Source organism: Epinephelus lanceolatus, chromosome 8, assembly GCF_041903045.1.
Source record: "Epinephelus lanceolatus isolate andai-2023 chromosome 8, ASM4190304v1, whole genome shotgun sequence".
NCBI lineage: Eukaryota > Metazoa > Chordata > Actinopteri > Perciformes > Serranidae > Epinephelus > Epinephelus lanceolatus.
This window is the reverse complement of record NC_135741.1, coordinates 19,171,069-19,189,081: the sequence shown is the minus strand read 5'-3', so window position 1 is coordinate 19,189,081 and position 18,013 is coordinate 19,171,069. Positions and strand designations below refer to the sequence as shown.

The 18,013-nt window shown below is 41.2% G+C and overlaps 1 protein-coding gene across 6 annotated transcripts in view; it reads left to right on the top strand.

The window, feature by feature from the left end:
• znf512b (zinc finger protein 512B) overlaps window positions 1-14,780 on the top strand; it is a 33,851-nt gene extending 19,071 nt beyond the window's left edge. For 4 of the 6 annotated variants that reach the window (XM_033629033.2, XM_033629038.2, XM_033629039.2 and 1 more), the window contains 10 exons: window positions 1,625-1,759; window positions 3,789-3,910; window positions 5,793-5,885; window positions 10,195-10,293; window positions 10,879-11,133; window positions 11,291-11,632; window positions 11,969-12,070; window positions 12,518-12,580; window positions 13,052-13,150; window positions 14,306-14,780. In XM_033629033.2, coding sequence (XP_033484924.2) covers window positions 1,625-1,759; window positions 3,789-3,910; window positions 5,793-5,885; window positions 10,195-10,293; window positions 10,879-11,133; window positions 11,291-11,632; window positions 11,969-12,070; window positions 12,518-12,580; window positions 13,052-13,150; window positions 14,306-14,638 — 1,643 coding nt within the window. In that variant the 3' untranslated portion in view covers window positions 14,639-14,780. The remainder of the gene's footprint in view (window positions 1-1,624; window positions 1,760-3,788; window positions 3,911-5,792; window positions 5,886-10,194; window positions 10,294-10,878; window positions 11,134-11,290; window positions 11,633-11,968; window positions 12,071-12,517; window positions 12,581-13,051; window positions 13,151-14,305) is intronic. The other 2 variants (XM_078169957.1, XM_033629036.2) reach the window with 1 other exon arrangement.
• Window positions 14,781-18,013: the final 3,233 nt, after the last annotated feature.

The window sequence follows — 18,013 nt, the reverse complement described above, 5'->3', positions numbered from 1 at the left end:
GCCACAAAGTTCAATTTTTAAAAAAAAAAAAACTAAACAGAAGGGAGGGGTTTAAACACCTTTGAGATCATGGACGTTCTTATCAGAATGAACTGAATTCCAGTTAACTCCCATATGCATATCTGGTTGTTCATCTAAGCAAAGAAATCTCTGGTCACACTTTTCACCATCTCTGTAGTATTTTTTTAACCAAGTAACCAACTGCAGTGTAGACAGTCTGCTTCCTGTTTATACAGGCACGCTCCCAGTGTACGTGAATGGTCATGTGATATGCATTTTCAGGCATGTAAGTGTGGGCAGATTGTTTCTGAAGAGATGCCAAAATGCTTGTGTGTACTGTTACGTCCCCCACCAGAGGTCTAGAGGATGGGGGGAGTAACACAATGAAACAGATGGAACTTTCAAAAACAGAAAGAGGCAAGCAAAACAAATCGCCAGTTTAAGGAAGTTTATTTAAAACGAGAACGGGAGAAAGGACCACCAATGAGAAAAGACCTCCAAAAGGGAACCAGATCGTCTGTAGCAGGGACACACAATATAAAGAAAAGACTAAACACAGCCAACCAAATACAGCACTAACTTGTTAGCCACGTCTTAGAGTCACACAACTGTCACAGCCTTCTGGCCCACTGGTACTGGCATTACTCCTCCATCATTCATTTATACCCTCTCTGATGAGGAATGATGGAGATTGGCTGCATGCTGAAAAAAGAAATTGGAAAACACAAATCAAAAGGCAGAAAAAAAATGCTGTTTTGAAATGAAAACGTATCAGTGAGGATGAAGCCTCCCTCCACCCTGTTGTTGACAGTAAAAGATGTTTTTTGGTGACCACTAACAATCCAACAACGCTGTGTGGTAACCTCCCGTGGGGGTGATATTAATAAATAAGTGAATAATTGAAGTTCTGAAGAAAAGGTTGTTGCTATGGGCGGGCTGATTCATCACCGATTACGGACAATACAGCAGGCCACAGGATGATGATTCACTGATTGAAGGGAAACCATGGGAGGACATGCAGTATGTACCACTGCTGGACGGTACATATGAAGATTGTGGGTTGTGGGCTCGTTCAAAACAACTTTACAACATTGTGTGATTGGCTGCTTGAGTTATTGTGAATGTTCCCCACTGCTGCTGATCAATGGGGCTGGTCTTTCAACAGTGCTAATGTAACTGTAGAGGTGTTTCATATCCAACTAAATGAATCAGTGACTCACACGCCAAGCGCACACCACATACACAGTGCTTTTCCAGCATCTCTCTCTTTCAGTCTCATTCATATGCTGAAAGTGTTCAGTGACTCATATAGCATGCACAAGGCTGTTAACTACTTATCATCACTTATCAAACAATCCATCCACAGTTTGCAGGACTGCTCTTTCTCGCTCTCTTTCAGTCACTGATTGAGAATAACTCAAAACAACCTCTTTCTCTCAGTTCTACCTTTCATTCTTAATATTTTATATCCAGTATCAACTTTCTGTTTATTAGCATTTCTCTTGTTCAGCACTGTCCTCCATCTGTCCTCCTCCTCTCTGCTTGTATCACTCACTTTATCTTGAATACATTCAATGGGAGTATTAATTACTGTCACGCCTGTGTGTCTTTGTGTGTGTTGTAGGTATGACTAAGGTGGAGGAGAAGCTGAAGGCAGGCCGTGCAAAGAGATCAGAGGGGAGTGGGTTCAATGAGGAGCCCCAGAGAAGACCTACTTCAAGTCAGTCCTCCAAGAAAGATCCAGCTACAACCAGCTCTGGTTAGCTCCCAGATTATTTTTTAAAGGCCTAAATAAAATACATAATAAACATCACAAAATAGTTGGTGTGGGTGATATGGCCAAAATCTTCAGTCACAGTATATATTATTTGATTTCACAGTTAAGGTGTATGTCATGATACAGTAATTATTCTGTTAACACTAACCATACAGTACTTTATCCCATGTGACTAATTTATGTGGAACTTCCGTAGAAACAAAAATCAGCTACCTCACATGAGACTTTAGTTAAAAACAAGAAATTCAAAACATAAACTAAAATTCTTTCAGTTCAACATGGCAACCCAAATCACGTCACATTGCGAGATCGTAGCCTACCTTGGGTAGCTCGGGAGAAACATTACTGCCAAAGCTCTACAGGTAGATGCATTTCTACCATCGCACGGTGTATATCGTCATATCACTCATTAGCCCAGCCATGAGGAATGGACAGAGGGGGCAGAATTTACCAAATTGGGCCCCACATCCACTCCAGCACTGCCAGTGGTGCATAGGCCTTTGAATGGCACCCCCTGGGCCTTGGTGAGGGTCATCTGAACCCTTTGACCCCCTGTGACAGTGGGCCTGTCCCCCAACCCTACAGATAGTGATATAGTGCTACTACTAATGATTACTTTGATTATTTACTGTTTAATTATGTCAATTTAATCAATCATTTAGTACATAGAATGTCAGAAACCTGTGAAAAAAGCCCCTCACAATTTCCTGGAGCCCAGTGGGATGTCTTCAAACTGTTGTTGTTTTGTCTAACCAATGGTCCAAACCTCAGAGAGTGCAATTATAATAATATAAATCAGAGAACAGCAACAAATCCTCATGTTTAAGAATTTAGATAAATTAGAATCTTGTCAACAAAATTGTTGTTGTAAATCTGTTTTCTGTTAATCAGCTAATTGACAAATCAACAAATTGATACAGCACTATTGTGAAATTTGTCCAAGAATCAAATAACAAGACTGTTAATCTGATGAAGCGTGTTACACCAGCGTTATGTACCTGAACATCGTAATATTTGGTGCAATGGGAACAGTTTGGTCCAACTCTAAGTTGTAATTGGCTAGTTTGCACATTCTGAGGTCTCTGACTTGAAGTACAGTAACATATGACTTAAAATGACTAGTCATACTTGGTGGATGTCCCGGCTGAGTTTATGGTTCAAAGGCTGACACCTCGTGGCAGCATGCAAACAACAGAGACCTTTAAAAACAAACAACTGAGCTTTTGCCAAATTGTTTTCATAGTTATTTTGTCAAATTATTAATACATGTTTTAAGTAAATAACAGATATAATACACTGTGACCTGGTAATGATTATAAAATAAAATAAGCTCCGTCCAGATGATTATGAACCTTTGGGGTTTGGGAATCACCCCTGAAGGGATTCATTTACATCAGTCAATCAGTCAGTCAATTTTATTTATAAAGCCCAATATCACAAATCACAATTTGCCTTCTGTCCTTATGACCCTCGCAGCGGATAAGGAAAAACTCCCCAAAAAAAACCCTTTAACAGGGAAAAAAAACCCGGTAGAAACCTCAGGAAGAGCAACTGAGGAGGGATCCCTCTTCCAGGACGGACAGACGTGCAATAGATGTCGTACAGAACAGATCAGCATAATAAATTAACAGTATAACATCCGTATAACACAATGAGACAGAGAGAGAGAGAGAGAGAGACAGAGAGAGAGAGAGAGAGAGAGAGAGAGAGAGAGAGAGAGAGAGATGCAGGTAATGACAGTAGATCACAACAACATTATTGAAAGTAATAAAATTATAGTTATAGTTCTGGCTACTGTGGTACAATATGTTGAAAGTATGTATTAATATCTGGCAGTATACATGTGTGACAATAGTCATATATCACTAATAAGTATTTTACATGTTAACACAGGCATAGAATTCACTGTAAGACAAGGACACAGGAATGCAGATAAGTACACAAATGGAGCAGTTACACCCATTAGGGCACCGTACCAAAGAGAGTAACACTGTTTCCACATGTTTCTAAGGTGCTGACACCCAGTGGCAGCGAGCAATCCACGAGCGAGGTGAAGTGGTGTGCCCCACCTGCTCCATCGTCACCAGGAAAACAATCCACGGCCTCAAGAAACACATGGAGATTTGCCAGAAGGTCAGTGGGCGGTACAGCTGTCCGTCAGACTGGGAGAGGGTGGGTGTGTGTGTGTGTGTGTGTGTGTGTGCTGTCACAAACTCTGATAGAGCTGTGAAACTGAAAAAAACAATGTTTTCCTATGTAGTTAATACTAATCCAAGACAAACACCACAGTACAAGCTTGCTTTCACATTTCTGGAAAAGCCTGTCTGCTGAAAATTTGAATAAGACCTGAATGTCATTAATATCAAACCATCATGTGATATCTACTGAATGCCGTGGGTACGCAGTGCTGTTGGAAAGAAGTCTTAAATCTGTGCTGCTCAGGATCATGTGTAACATTTGACACTACATCATAGTCCGCTCCCGAACCGGAACTGCTACTTGCAATACCGCACGTGCGCCGCCAACTGCACATATAACCAATTAGTTCCACAGCCCAAGATCTGTGGCCCGACCCGATACCGCAAATTCTGTAATAATATCTGCTGTTAGAATAATTTGGTCAGGCGGCATGTTGAAAGTGATCATTTCGTGGTCATTTTATACATGTGAAGCTAAAATATGATATTTTAAAATGAGGATAATTCAGGAAATATAATTTAAATAAATACTTTTTTGCTTATTTTACATGATATTGAGCATCACATCCCCACAGTTAACGTGCCTGTTCATATTGCACCTGACTGAAGCAGCTTTCATGTCGCAGCTTACGCAGAGGACAGAGCTGACACACAAAGTCAACAGTCAGTGGATTAAAATGTTAAAACATTAATTATTATCATTTTATTTTAATATCTTAATCATCCAACACCCGTGATACAACCTGCAGGTTCTTTTTGCCACCCAGAACTAAACCTGGAAAAAATAATAGGACAATAAACCACCCGCGCTGAGTACCAGACCCGATACAGAACTGTATGCAATACACATGATGTGTTAATCTGCATGGACATTCACAGCAGACAAACACAATGCCTCAGTTGAATTTATATATTATATCAACAAAAAACATATTGACAAAACTTCAGTGTACCACAATTATTATTAAATGTTTTTTTTTTCTGAGTATGAAATAAAGCTCTCTCAACCCAGAGCTGTAATTTCCACATTGGATTATAACTTTGACTGCAATGTTATTAGATACTTCTCCCTGAGGACCCCATTGTGCGGAGTCTTGGGAGCCCTTACAGTAATGATATTGATTGGTAGGCTGTAGAAAGAACATCAGGCAGTATCTCAGAACAGTAATCTCAACCAGTTTTCTCATGTAATACCCTTTAATTATCTGCCCTGATACGCAGGCTAATATCAGTTGAAACGGATCAAGGGAATGGACTCTGTGCACTTCTGCGGTTTGTTTGCATTGCGCTCAATTGTGGTCAATAGCAGTAATAAACAAGGTAGAGGTGAAGCACGGAGGAAGTTCATCCAGCGACATTATATTGAGCTTTCCTGAGGACAGACCGGCCGGAGTGGCGCAGCAGCCTCCAGGCCCTCAGAGAGATGTGTTCCTATAGCAGTTTTAATGGGTCCTTGGTCCAGTGGCCTGTGTGACTCTATTAAAGTGACAGTCTGCCGTAAAGCAATGACAGAATCACCACATTACCAGCGGGTCACTCACCATCAAAACACCTCTGTCTCCAAATCAATACTGAGGCGAGGAGAGTGATCTACAAAAAGAAACACTTTGTGTTAAATTGGCTTTTCTGGTTCCCAAAGTTTCTTGATGTGGCCTTTGTCCTTTGTTCTGACCAAAACTGCGCGCTAATAACAAACTCTATTAGGTTACAGGTGAAATGTTGCTGTATTGACACATCCAATAAAGAGTACAGTTACCTGTTAGCTTCCTTTCACAGAAATGTTATTTGATCTTCTCTTTGGCCTTTAACCCTCGCAGCTCCAGGATGCCCTGAAGTGCCAGCAGTGCCACAAACAGTTCAGGTCCAAGGCCGGCCTCAACTACCACACCATGGCTGAACACAGCACCAAGGTACATCCACAGTGGCACACATGCACATGTATGATCACGTGATTCCGAAAGCTGTTCTCACACTGAATACTAAAAATGTCTGTAAGAGGATTTGGATCTATTGTTCTTCCAAGTATTTTGGAAAGGGATCAAAAATGGAGAATCAGTCTGCCACACAAGTGGATTTCAATTTGTTGCACTTATACTTTTTTATTAATCATTATTGCTTTAAGTCACTACATCTCCTGACAAAACAGGACAAAACAGGCTGTTTTTCAGCTGACTATAGTTCAAACAGAGCAGCTAATGTTGCTGTTGTGAGAAGTTGGCAGACTGAGTTGCCAGCCAGGCAGGAACGTTGCGTTTATCTCATAACGCCATTGGGTACATATGATGTGCTCTGTCTGTTGACCTGTATTTTCTCTGAAATCCAAAATATGTCCACTCTGCCAATTTATTCCAGAATAAATAACGTTATCCTCATCGTCTTTTTCTCAAATACTTGTCATTATCTGCCTGGCATTGTTTGATGGTGACACAGATTTTCAGAGTTAAAGCCTAGCTCACATTACACGATTCTCACCCTGATCTTTTGAGTACCTGGCGACGTGTGTTTCTGTCAGCGGGAGTCTTGCCAACTGCGTTACGACCTGTGTGTGCACACCACAAGATTTCTCCAATGAGCCCTCGCTGACAGAGCCCCAGATAATGCGGTGACGTCACCAACCTTGAACGACACATCGTAAAGGCATGGATATTCTTCCTTGTGTTGAATCGGATCTGCCTCCAGGGCCTGAGTCCAGATTGGCTGATGTTCTTTGTCAGACGTGTCACACTTCTCCAGTTTTCTAGCATGCCACATATCCAGTCCCAGTCGCAGACAAGGAGGCGACTTGCTTGTAGGCTTGTTCACACATGAGGACTCGTCGTGGCAAACTATCTGCCGTCTCACCTCCGACGCAAAGTGGCTCTCAAGATCCTCTGCAACGTCAAAATCGCAGTGAAAATCATGTAATGTGAACTAGGCTTAAGGCGTATCCTAAATATGATGATATGGATCAATCCTTTCGCTTTGCATAGATGATATTGGATTACTGATCACTGAACCCATACATCGATCAAGATTAATGGATCGCTACACTCCTAGTAAATATATCTGACCACTCAACTTAGTAAACTGTAAATTCAGATCTACCTGCCAAGTCTCTCTCAGTGCATCAAGAGATGTCATCTGCATTGATGAGAGTTTCATATACATAACAGATAATGTGCCTTTCAGAGATGGAGCTGCTGAAAATAAAATACTTAGAGGCTGCTGTCCAGGGATTAAAGGAAATTACTCGAACCTGCAAATATCAGTTTATCAAATTTAGCTCTCAGCTGAATGGATGAAGCAAAAACATCTGCTATGCACAGAACCTTAAATGAGACAATACTCTTTTCATGCCAAACCCAAAAGGAGTAATTATACAGTGAGGGGGGAAACTGATAATTTGCCACAGTCAGGCCACAGAGTGAACCAGCCTGCCAGCCAAAATGTTTCCGCACTTGAGCCCATGTAGTAAAGACTGATGGGCTAAGAGGGTGGTGGAAGTGAGGTGTGGTGTGATAGGCATAGCTGAGTACAACAAGGCAGTGAGGGATATTGGTGGGCATCTGCCTCCATCTGCACCCATGCCGTGGCCCTATGGTTGGTGTAGGTTTGAAACCAGTATGCCAAAGCTCTCAGGTTATTTGCTATAACACCCAGTGATTTAGGTCTTTGTAGAAATTCCTTATAGATACGAGGTGGAGATAAACTTATTGAGCTGTGCCACTGTCCTTCTTTTAAGCTGATCTTTGCCCCCTAATTCATCAATCAGTAGTCCAGATGAGGATACTTTGCAGCTAATGTTTCACCACTGTCACACTGACCCACTGAACAGGCTAGTTAGTCATTAGACACCACACCAAAGCACTACACCTATTCAGGAGGCAGTCAGACTTGCACTTGTGACTCTATGTATGGAAATCTACCGTACACTACTGCTAGTGTCAGCTTTCACTGTGGCTGGTGAGGGATGTCCTACATGCACATATCTACCAATATATGTATGCATCCACAGATGAAAATCTGAGCTCAGGGCCTGTAAATGATCATACACTTGAACTGGTGATGGTGATTGGTATTCCTGTCCTTGAAGTGCTCACATTTCTTTCTGCAGCTGTCTTAACTCTGACAGCAGAGAGCTTCATTAAGATATTATCATGACACTCCTGCATTAGAGCAATGGTACCGCTATGAAGTTTGCTGAATAATTCAACGCTGCCTGTTTCAAAAAGTATCATGAAAGATTAATGAACGTACGTGCACCAAACTTTGTAGCATGTGTGTTTGTGTTTTTGTGCGAGCACACTTTCTGATCGCGTATGATACATGCGCACATGCATGTATATGTGCGCGTATAAAAGGGCTCGGGGTGTGTATTTTTGTCAGCTTAATAGTGATGATGGATGACTGTGCCATCTGCGGCAGCCAAGTTAAACTGTTTGATACCGCCATTTGTCTTCAGTCTGGACCTGTTGTGCTTTGACCTTATTGGCGGCTTTCCAGGCCAGCGGAGCAAAAGAGAAGCGCTATGTGTGTGTGTGTGCGTGAAGATACTCTTCCTCAGCAAACCACCAAACTTTCCTGCAACATTTTTCAGATTAGATAATTAAAACTTTTGTGACAGGCTGCGTCGTCTGTGATTGTGCTCTAGACTCAAGTAGCTGCTGATTAAAGGAGGCTTTCATCATCTCCAGGTTTGACTTGTGTCATACTCTTCTTTTTCTATCTACAAGAAAACTTTCATCAGTAGTAAATTAAAAAATCAAAGACCAGATGGAATCAGAGGCCGAGAGTCTTAAGACATACCCTTAGCCCCTTAGCATTTAGGTAGAAATGTTTATTTTATTTTATAATGAGTCATCAGCTTTTCTACTAAGATGTCTGTATATCTAGTTAACAGCACCAATCATGCTATTAATTGTTGTGTATGTGTTTGGCTTCATATTTTCGAGCATTAAGGGCATTGAGGACATTTTATATGCATTCCTATATAAAGTATATGTTGTCAGCGCCTTCAGGTGTATCAAGACGACAGTTCTTTTGTGTCTTTGACAGCACCAAATAATATTTTCTTGGAAAAGAGGCTTATTCTAGGTGACTTTTTTTATGGCCACAGTGCACAGCAAGTGCTGACAGGCTTGGTCATCTGAGGACATATTATATAAACCGAGGTGTTTTTTCTGTAAATACACTGAGATATTGTATTTTCCAGTGGTCCAATCAGTTTGTCCAGTGTCTTTATATTGGAATAGAGGCGTATTTGTATTTTGGGAACTGCAAAAAATATTTTACTGATTCATTTTGCTCCTTAGTTGTGTCTGTGTTTTAATGTTGCTGGCTGTATTACCATTTGCGTTTAATCGTTTATGGATTTTTCTATCATTTCTATGTGAAGCAGTTTGTACTTCAGTCTTGTATAAGCTGCATTCTGAATTTTGATTTGATTTGGCATTTGCACTAACCCTGGGTCCTTGTGTTGTCAGTGTGGTCACGTTGCACAGCCCCAGTGCAGTGTGGGAAAACACAGAGGGCTGACAGAAGGACGGGGGTCACCTACTGAGTTTGACCTTGATGTTGCTGTTGCTGCTGTGATACTGCCACCTCTTCTCTCACTCCTCTTTCTCCCTTGCTTGCTCTTTTGCTCCCTCTCTGCCTCTGATAGAGGCATTAGCAATACATGCTGATGTAGTTTCATGGTTTCTCCTCCTGCCAGTGTAAATCAGTGGCTGAGCTGGTGTCTGTTCTCTCACCTGCAGGCTTGACTTAGATTTACTTGAAGTAGTGAAGCGCTCTGGCAGTGTGACACCTCCTCCTTACCTTTCCAGAAAGCTAAGATTGTGTCTCAGTTGTCGTATTTGTTTTTTTCTGTGTGTTAACACATGAGAAAACACATGAAGTTGGCTCCACTGGGATTCCTCAGTAAGTCCACACTCTCTTCAGTCCCCTGCACTTCTCTGCTTTCTTCTCCCTGGCAGCCCTGCCATCTGTTGTTCTGGTCTTGGCTGGGGTTTGGCACCAGCCAACACTTGAGTGAAAACATGGGTTTGACAGTTGTCATAAACATGCCTTGAGTAACAGCCTCACCATGAAACCGTTTAATGATCCTGGCACAGTGTGAACACCCGAGATGGAAAACACATTTTCATCACCGTTTTTTTTTTTTCTTATGAAAAGTTAGGAGGGAGGGGGAGGTGTTGTGATGGGACACACTTATGCGACGTTGTGTTTGTTCCCCCTCAGCCCTCGGGGAGCGAAGGCCAGACGGGCGACAAGCACGAGGAGAGAGAAAGGCTGCGCCGAGTGCTCAAACAGATGGGACGAATCAAGTGTCCTAGTGAGGTATGCACTCCGTCTTTCTTCCAGTGTCCCTTTCTCTTTTCCTTCCTCTCATTCTTTGCCACTCTTGCTTTTCTTGTGTCCTTCATTTCCATTTGTCCAACTTTTCTGTCTTTCACGTCACATTTTCCTCTCTCCTCATCTGCCAGTTTCGATTTTGTTTCGCCCTTTTCCTCAGGCTCTTCTTTTTGTGTCTGCCTCCTTTTTACCTCTCTCCCTCCTTTTTCCTTTATGCCTTGTTCTTGACATGTTGCCCAAAACCACATCAACACTCTGCTTCCCATTACTCACACTAGAGTGCAAAAGGCAGAGAGAGGAAGAGAAAGAGCTGCAAAAAATAGACTCTGTACTGTGACATGTCCTCACACTGAAAAATGAGCAGTTTCCTCCTGTTTTCTCTGTCTTTTTTTTTTTTAACAGCAACCACAAAATATTGACCAAATGCAGTAATACTGTTCCATTAAACCTACATGTCGTTCCACTTACCCAGTTTCCTGCTTAATGTGTGTTTTCATTCTGTCTCATTTCTGTCACTGGCCTCACACGATCACACAAACATTCTGTGTGCAAACACACACATGTATACAGGGCTGTTCAGCCCACTTTTCCAGCCTGATGGGCTACCAGTACCACCAGAAACGTTGTGGAAGAGAGTTCTCTGACGATGAGAAGCCTGTGTTTCTGTGCCAGCACTGTGGAAAAACCTACCGCTCCAAGGCTGGCAGAGACTACCATGCACGCACCGAACACTCCCCGACTATCACCACCACCACGACAGCCACCACCAACAACAACAACAAGGACATTATCACTGACACCAACAACAACACTGGCAAAGAGAGGGTAAGATCATCCTGGAAGACAATAATTATTATAGCAAACAAACAGGCTTTTTTCTGTTTCCCACTGTCTGGAAGCACGTTTACTAGATCTTACTGTAATAAGTAGCCAACGTTTACCCACATTTTCCACTCAAAGAAGTGTCCTACTGCTCCCCCAGGTGGTTTCTGAGGAGTCTCCGTCAGTAGGCAAGAAGGAGCAAAGCCAGTCGGAGAAGAAGGATTGGCAGGAGAAAGCACCATCCGGCCAGCCTAAGGAGAAGGAGAGAGAAGCCAGGGACAAGGACAGGGAAAAGGAAAAGGAGAGGGAGCGAGTCAAGGAAAAAGCAGCACAGAATGTGAGCCAGGGGGACGACTTTGAACGCACCCCCAGTGGCAGAGTGAGGCGCAGGTCAGCTCAGGTGGCAGTGTTCCACCTGCAGGAGATAGCAGAGGACGAGCTGGCCAAAGACTGGGGCACCAAGCGCCGCATCAAGGATGACCTGGTGCCCGACAGCAAGAGGGTGAGGACAGAGAGAGAGGGGATGCATTGAGCACACATGATCCACATCTCTAGCAGACATGAACACATGCATATTCACCTCACACACATGCACAGGTATGGGCATAGGGCAGCATTGTGTGCTGTAAGAAGACCACAACTATTAACACACTCACACACATAGGCACAAACATGGTTACACATTGACACACATCAAAGCCAGCCTTCTCATACATAGGCTCCACAAAAACATCAAAATACACAAATATGCCCCTGTCTCTCTTTTTATTTTACACACACACTTTGAAACTGTAACCTGATACAATATACTGATATAAATGTCCTCTTTTGTGTGTAGTTAAACTACACCCGTCCCGGCCTCCCGAACTTCAGCCCAGAGCTATTAGAGACCTGGAAAAACCAAGTCAAGGAGAAGGGCTTCATCTGCTGTACCAATGAAGTAAGAACATTGTCTGGTTTAAGTATGTCTCACCAAATATAGAAGATATCTTTCCATATTTAAATTAAACAAAATACTAGTTCAGAGATTTGTCTGAAGAGGATAGTTCGGATCTTTTGAAGTGAAGCTGTATGAGGTACTTATCCATAGTCAGAGTATTACATACAGTAGATGTATGTCAGAACACCCTCAGTTTATAGAAACACGAAGGAGTTAAAATACACCTTGTTGCTGACCCCTTTACAGCATTACATTGTGTAGTTTCTGTGTCAGTAGTCCTGTCTGCTTCTCCAAACTGGTGGTATGACGACTGACATTTACTGTATAAAATACACTGACTCCTTTTAATATTGAGCACTAGGTTTATAATAGTTAGGCCACGGATTTCACAGGAATATGGGTTGAGTGTGTTTTGTTCACTATATGTTTATTTCTCTTTTGTCTCAGAACTGTGAAGCTGTCTATTCCAGTGTATCAGGACTAAAAGCTCACCTCGCCAACTGCAGCCAGGTACAAACACTCACCTGGAGCAATGCCACCACATTTGTCTCTGTAGATGCTGTAGTTAAAACGAGATTACACATATAAACATGCAATTTCAGAACAGAACTTTATACTTTATACTTTGGTTCATAGCCAGGTCAGGATTGTATATGCTCTCATCATAACTTCTATCTAGTCTTACGTGTGTTTCTGATGTGCTTTGCCTCTGTAACCTGCTGTATCACTGAAAGAGAAAATGGCTTGATACAACACAGAACAGCAATCAATGTATGACAGCAAAAAAAGAAATTTCAAAGAAAATTATGTAAGATGAAAACTGACAGTAAAATGAAAATAAAAATAAAAATTGCAAGATTTGAATCATCTACAAGTAAATCACCAAGAGATTCACCAAGCATATATTGCTATAGACACTATCTTGAGCTGAATTGTGTGTGTGTGTGTGTGTGTGTGTGTGTGTGTGTGTGTGTTTTGCAGGGCGGTGGAGAACTGGGAAAGTACACTTGTCTGATCTGTCAGAAGGAATTTAGCTCAGAGAGTGGTGTGAAGTACCACATCAGCAAGACACACTCACAGGTGGGTTTGTGTCAGTGCAAACAAACAGTTATATTATTTAGTATTACTTTAAGTACACTCTCATAGGCAGCATTTTCATTTTTGTTAACATACAGTAAAAACCTGCTGATGTCCAGAAGTTTATATATAGATCAGGTGATAACAAGATGCTGTGCCAAGAAGTGCTTAACTTGGGGGAACAAGTTTATACAGATCTTGGTGGCACATCGTGCTGATTTTGTTCCCTTAAATACAGTATGTGTAACACAGTCATTTGTGTACCTTTCATTCCCACAGCATGAAAATGTTTTCACACAATACAGAAGCTCTGTCCCATGGGTAAAGGGGCAGTTCACCCCAAAATCAAGAATACATACCTTTAGTGCTATATATCAATCTAGATTGTTTTGGTGTGAGTTTTCAAGTGTTGGAGATTTCTGCATTCTCTTGAATATAATGGAACTAGATGGCACTCGGCAAAAAAATGCACTCTGAAAATTCAACAGCAATGTCTCTATTGAGAAATCATGACCCGAATACTCAAGATCATCTACAGATCCACTTGTTGTGAGCAGTTTCATGTAGGAACTCATACTACTGCACTACACCCACCAACCTCACCATGCAGAAGGCGTGTATCCGCTATCTACTCTTAACTAGTTAATTACTTCTAGCTCACCTGAAATAGCTCACATCTGTCAGTCAGTCAGTTATTAATGTTTACATTTCGTGCTATCACAAGCATGTGCCTCTCGTCCATGAGTACATGCACGCTTCCTTCTGCATGGTTGATGGGTGAAGTCCATTAGAAGGAAAATAGTTTCTATATGAAACTGATCGCAACGAGGTCGGTGGATTTTTGCTTTGAGCACCACAAGCTGAGTGCCATCTAGTTCCATTATATTAGAGAGTAGCCAGACATCTCTACGAGCGATACTGCCACACTCGGCAGCTCACACTAAAACTATCTAGATCAATATATAGCACTAGAGTTAAAAGATTTTTTTTTTTGACTTTTGGATGAACTGTCCCTTTAAAATCTTAAATGATTACCATCTTATGGGACTTTTGGGCTGAATATTACTGCGCACAGACATGGTGGTTTGCCTCACTGATTACAGTAGAAAAGTTAAACAGTTAAATACGTGCTCCTGACAGTGTGTGTTTTCATCTCAGAACTGGTTTCGCGCAGCAGCCAGCCAAGTGGTCTCCAGCAGCAAGAGTAAAGCACCGGAGAACAATGGGATCAAAGCTGAGGTGAGGAACGGTGCCACCACTGGTAAGAAGAGGGGCCGCAAGCCCAAAGAGCGCCCCCCTGTGGTTGCGCCTCTCCAAACAAAAACTGAAGCACCAACCACTACTCAAAACTCAACCCCTGCCGTGACCCCTTCACAGTCCCCCACCCTGATCCCCGACCCAACGGACAGTGCTAATTCAGGCCAAAACAGACAGCCCATCCCCTCCGCCGCCAGACGAAGCAAACCCAAGAGGCTGTCATTGTCAGAGTAGCTCTGCTTTTGTCGACCCAGGAGCCAGAGAGGATGCTTACTGTAAATGTTGTGCCAGGAAGCTAAAAGACCTTTCTAACTTCACAAGGACTTGGCACTGAGAAGAAAGTTAAACCAACCCTTAAGAAGTAAAACATTTAGTACAGACTTTTTGAAATCCCACAGTTAATGTGTCTGCTGTTATAAATGATCCTTGTGTAACAGTAGTGTTTTATTTCTCCATTCCACTTTTGTCTCCTTTTTAAGGCACACATTTCAGTTTCTGTACTTACAGCAGGGGCGTCAGTAGTAATCAAAGATGAAATCCTGACTTCCACGTGGATAGCGTTTTCTAAACAGAGGTAGTATTCCAAACAGAGGCAGAGTAATTCTCTCTACAATATTCATGTTGTGTTCGAGAGGTTTTAAAAAGGATATTCTATTAGCATGGTGAAGTCATTTAATGATAGCTAGTGTTTTCACATTTTTTTCCACAGATATACTGTACTGTGTACATAAACAATATCTATATCTATATATCTATATACTCAAAGCAATGATGCCATCTGTCATTTTAAAGCCTGACACGTCCAATTGGATCATGAGCAGTCAGAATTTTTTTGCAGTGTGTGCTGTAGTGCAATGTTGTTTTGACTTAATTTCTGTTTTTTCTTTTTTTAGTTTTTTTTACTTTTCATGTTTCAAGTAAGCAAATGTCATATAAGCTAAAATGTTGGTCAGTCGTTAATCATATTCCACTCTGTTTTTCCAACAGCTATGTGGCTATCACTTCAGTGACATTTGTTTTTGTTTTATCTGCATCACATGACGGTGAACGGTATCTGCTTCGACGACCATAATTAAGTGTCAAAAGATGCTTTCCACAATTCTTTTACACTGAAGTTAATGAGCAGAATACCCCAAAGTAGTGATTGTTTGAGATTTCCATCTGTAAGGTATAAGTTAATACTTAAAATGGCATTGTTTAATTGATTTTAAACAAAAAAAAACTTGAAGCATTCTGTCTAAAATAGGACTGGCAAAGCTAAATGTTGGACAGAGGGATGAATTTTGTGTGAAGCTTGTTGCACCATTGCAGCACAATCAAATGATGTGACACCATTTTAAAGGAGGCCATGTTTTGGCCACTGCTTTAGCTTGAATCAAAGAGCTGAGGAGAGAATAAGAAATATCTTTTATAGAGAGGTTGAGGGAAATAATCTTTTATTAAACAGAAAAATTGCAAATGAAGATTCACTTATAATGATGTATATGAATTAATTCCTGGATGCTCAAAGTTATCGCCTTGCACTTTAACCCTTAACCCCTCTCGCTCCCCTCTTGTATTTTTGCACTCCAGGAGTATTCAACCTAACCTAGTGGCTGTCAAGGCACAGGAGCAGGAATATTTTACTCTGATGAAAAAATTAAACTAGAGAAAAGCTAAATTTGTCTTTACATGGATACCGAGCAGCATGGTTAACTCTTTATAGATAGTATCTGTAATCCAACACGACCGTGTAATTATGACTCGTCACACAAAGCCATAACTGGTCTTGTTGAATTTTAAGGCTGCTCTTCCACTTAATAGTTTAGCTTCAGATTTAAAAAAAAATATAATCCATTATTATATTAAAATCTAAAATGTGTGCAATCAAAGAATATTTTCACTTTAACATGTTTAAAGTAGATACTTGAATCCACAGTTATATTAACGATTTGAGCAAATGAAAACTCCGTAAATATTTGATTTATATTTGGAGTCTATGTCTAAAACTTGCTTGCTATACAAAAAAAAAAGACAGATCATAAATCTATTTTATATTCTCTTTGTGTGTATTACCCATATAGCAATCTGATAGCTTTGGATAAAGTTATGATGTGTGGATATTCTGGTGAGATAATAAGGGTGCTTATACTTGCCACTCTACCTTAAGGACCTGATACAACTCAGCGAGTCCACTAATCCATCCTGCCATTTCCTCCTTACTGGCAAGTCTTCTGAATTTTGCACCAACAAATGTCAATGTCGCCATTTAAATCAAGCACTGATGTCAGCGGAACATTTTCGAGAAGCATTGAATTTGAAATGTATGCGTCCCAGGTGGTGTCATCCCTACGCCATGACCTTTTATATTGTGAAGCAAAGATTTGAGCTGAATTCCTCCATTATTAATCAACTGATGGAGTTTATTCAGGTGGGGATGATTATGCATGTGTCTGTCTCTGTTAGCGGGATGGACCTTTATCTTCTATCCAGGTTCAACCGACGGAGAGGATAAGTTAGACAAGCACTGATCGGTCCGCGGACCTTTTTCAATATGAGTTGTCCAGACCTTGTGTGTGCGTGTGAATGTGTGAGTGTGTGCGTGTGAGTGTGTGTACAAAACAGTTAGCACCTTTGTAATGACTGGATGTCAGAAATGGTAACACTTTTCGTTGAGTGTTACGCCGTGGCACAGAATCAGTTCATCAGCTGCTTGTTACTTGTTTCATTAATAACGTCACATTGACTGTGTTTACCTGACAAGCTTTGGTGTTGCAATATGATAGTTAGGCACTGCTTTTAACAGTGGGTATTTTATATTTTATCACACCCTTTACTATCTGTCTTCCTATGATGTGGAGAACACATATCTATCCCGCAGTGTGAGCTAACTGCAACATCTTTAGAAAGTACAGCAATACACCATATTTAGCTGGTTTTGTTGGCTTGCTGATATTTTGATATTGATGTGTCTTCTCAAAATTGTATGGCTTTTTTCACTCCCCCTACTTTTATTTGTTTGCTTTGAAAATGCTTTTTACATATTATGAAATCTAAAAAAAAAAAAGGAAAAAAAAAAGGTTGAAAAGATTTGTAGACCACACAGAACATTGTAGGCCTATGTGTCGGCATACACTGTTATTTTATCCATTTTGATGATGCACATAAATCAAGCTTTTTTCAGTACATGATGACAAACACATTGAGAGAGTCCTTTATTATTATCTATTCAATATGGGACAACAAGGCATATGTATGTGTGTTTGTTTCTGTATTTAGTGCACTTACTATACCATGAAATAGGCTTGAAATAGGAGTGTTGTTGGAGCTTTCTAGTTACCCTGACTGTGTGTGGTGTGACTTTTGTACTTGGGGAAACAGCAGGCTCAAGCGTCTTCCCTTTGTCAGCAATGTTATTTCCAAAACCAAGGTAAATCCTTAGACATCCCCCCTTAGTCAGCCTGAGAATTCTACCCTTTTATTTGGACAGCAGTGGTTCGTTTTGTATGCTACCTACTTCACAAGCAGGAAATGGGATCCGCCTCTGTTGTCGGGGCCATTGTGATGAAGCTGTTGAGATCGTTTTAAGAGATGATGTTGTAGCTCATAACTGGTTATGATGTATAGGTA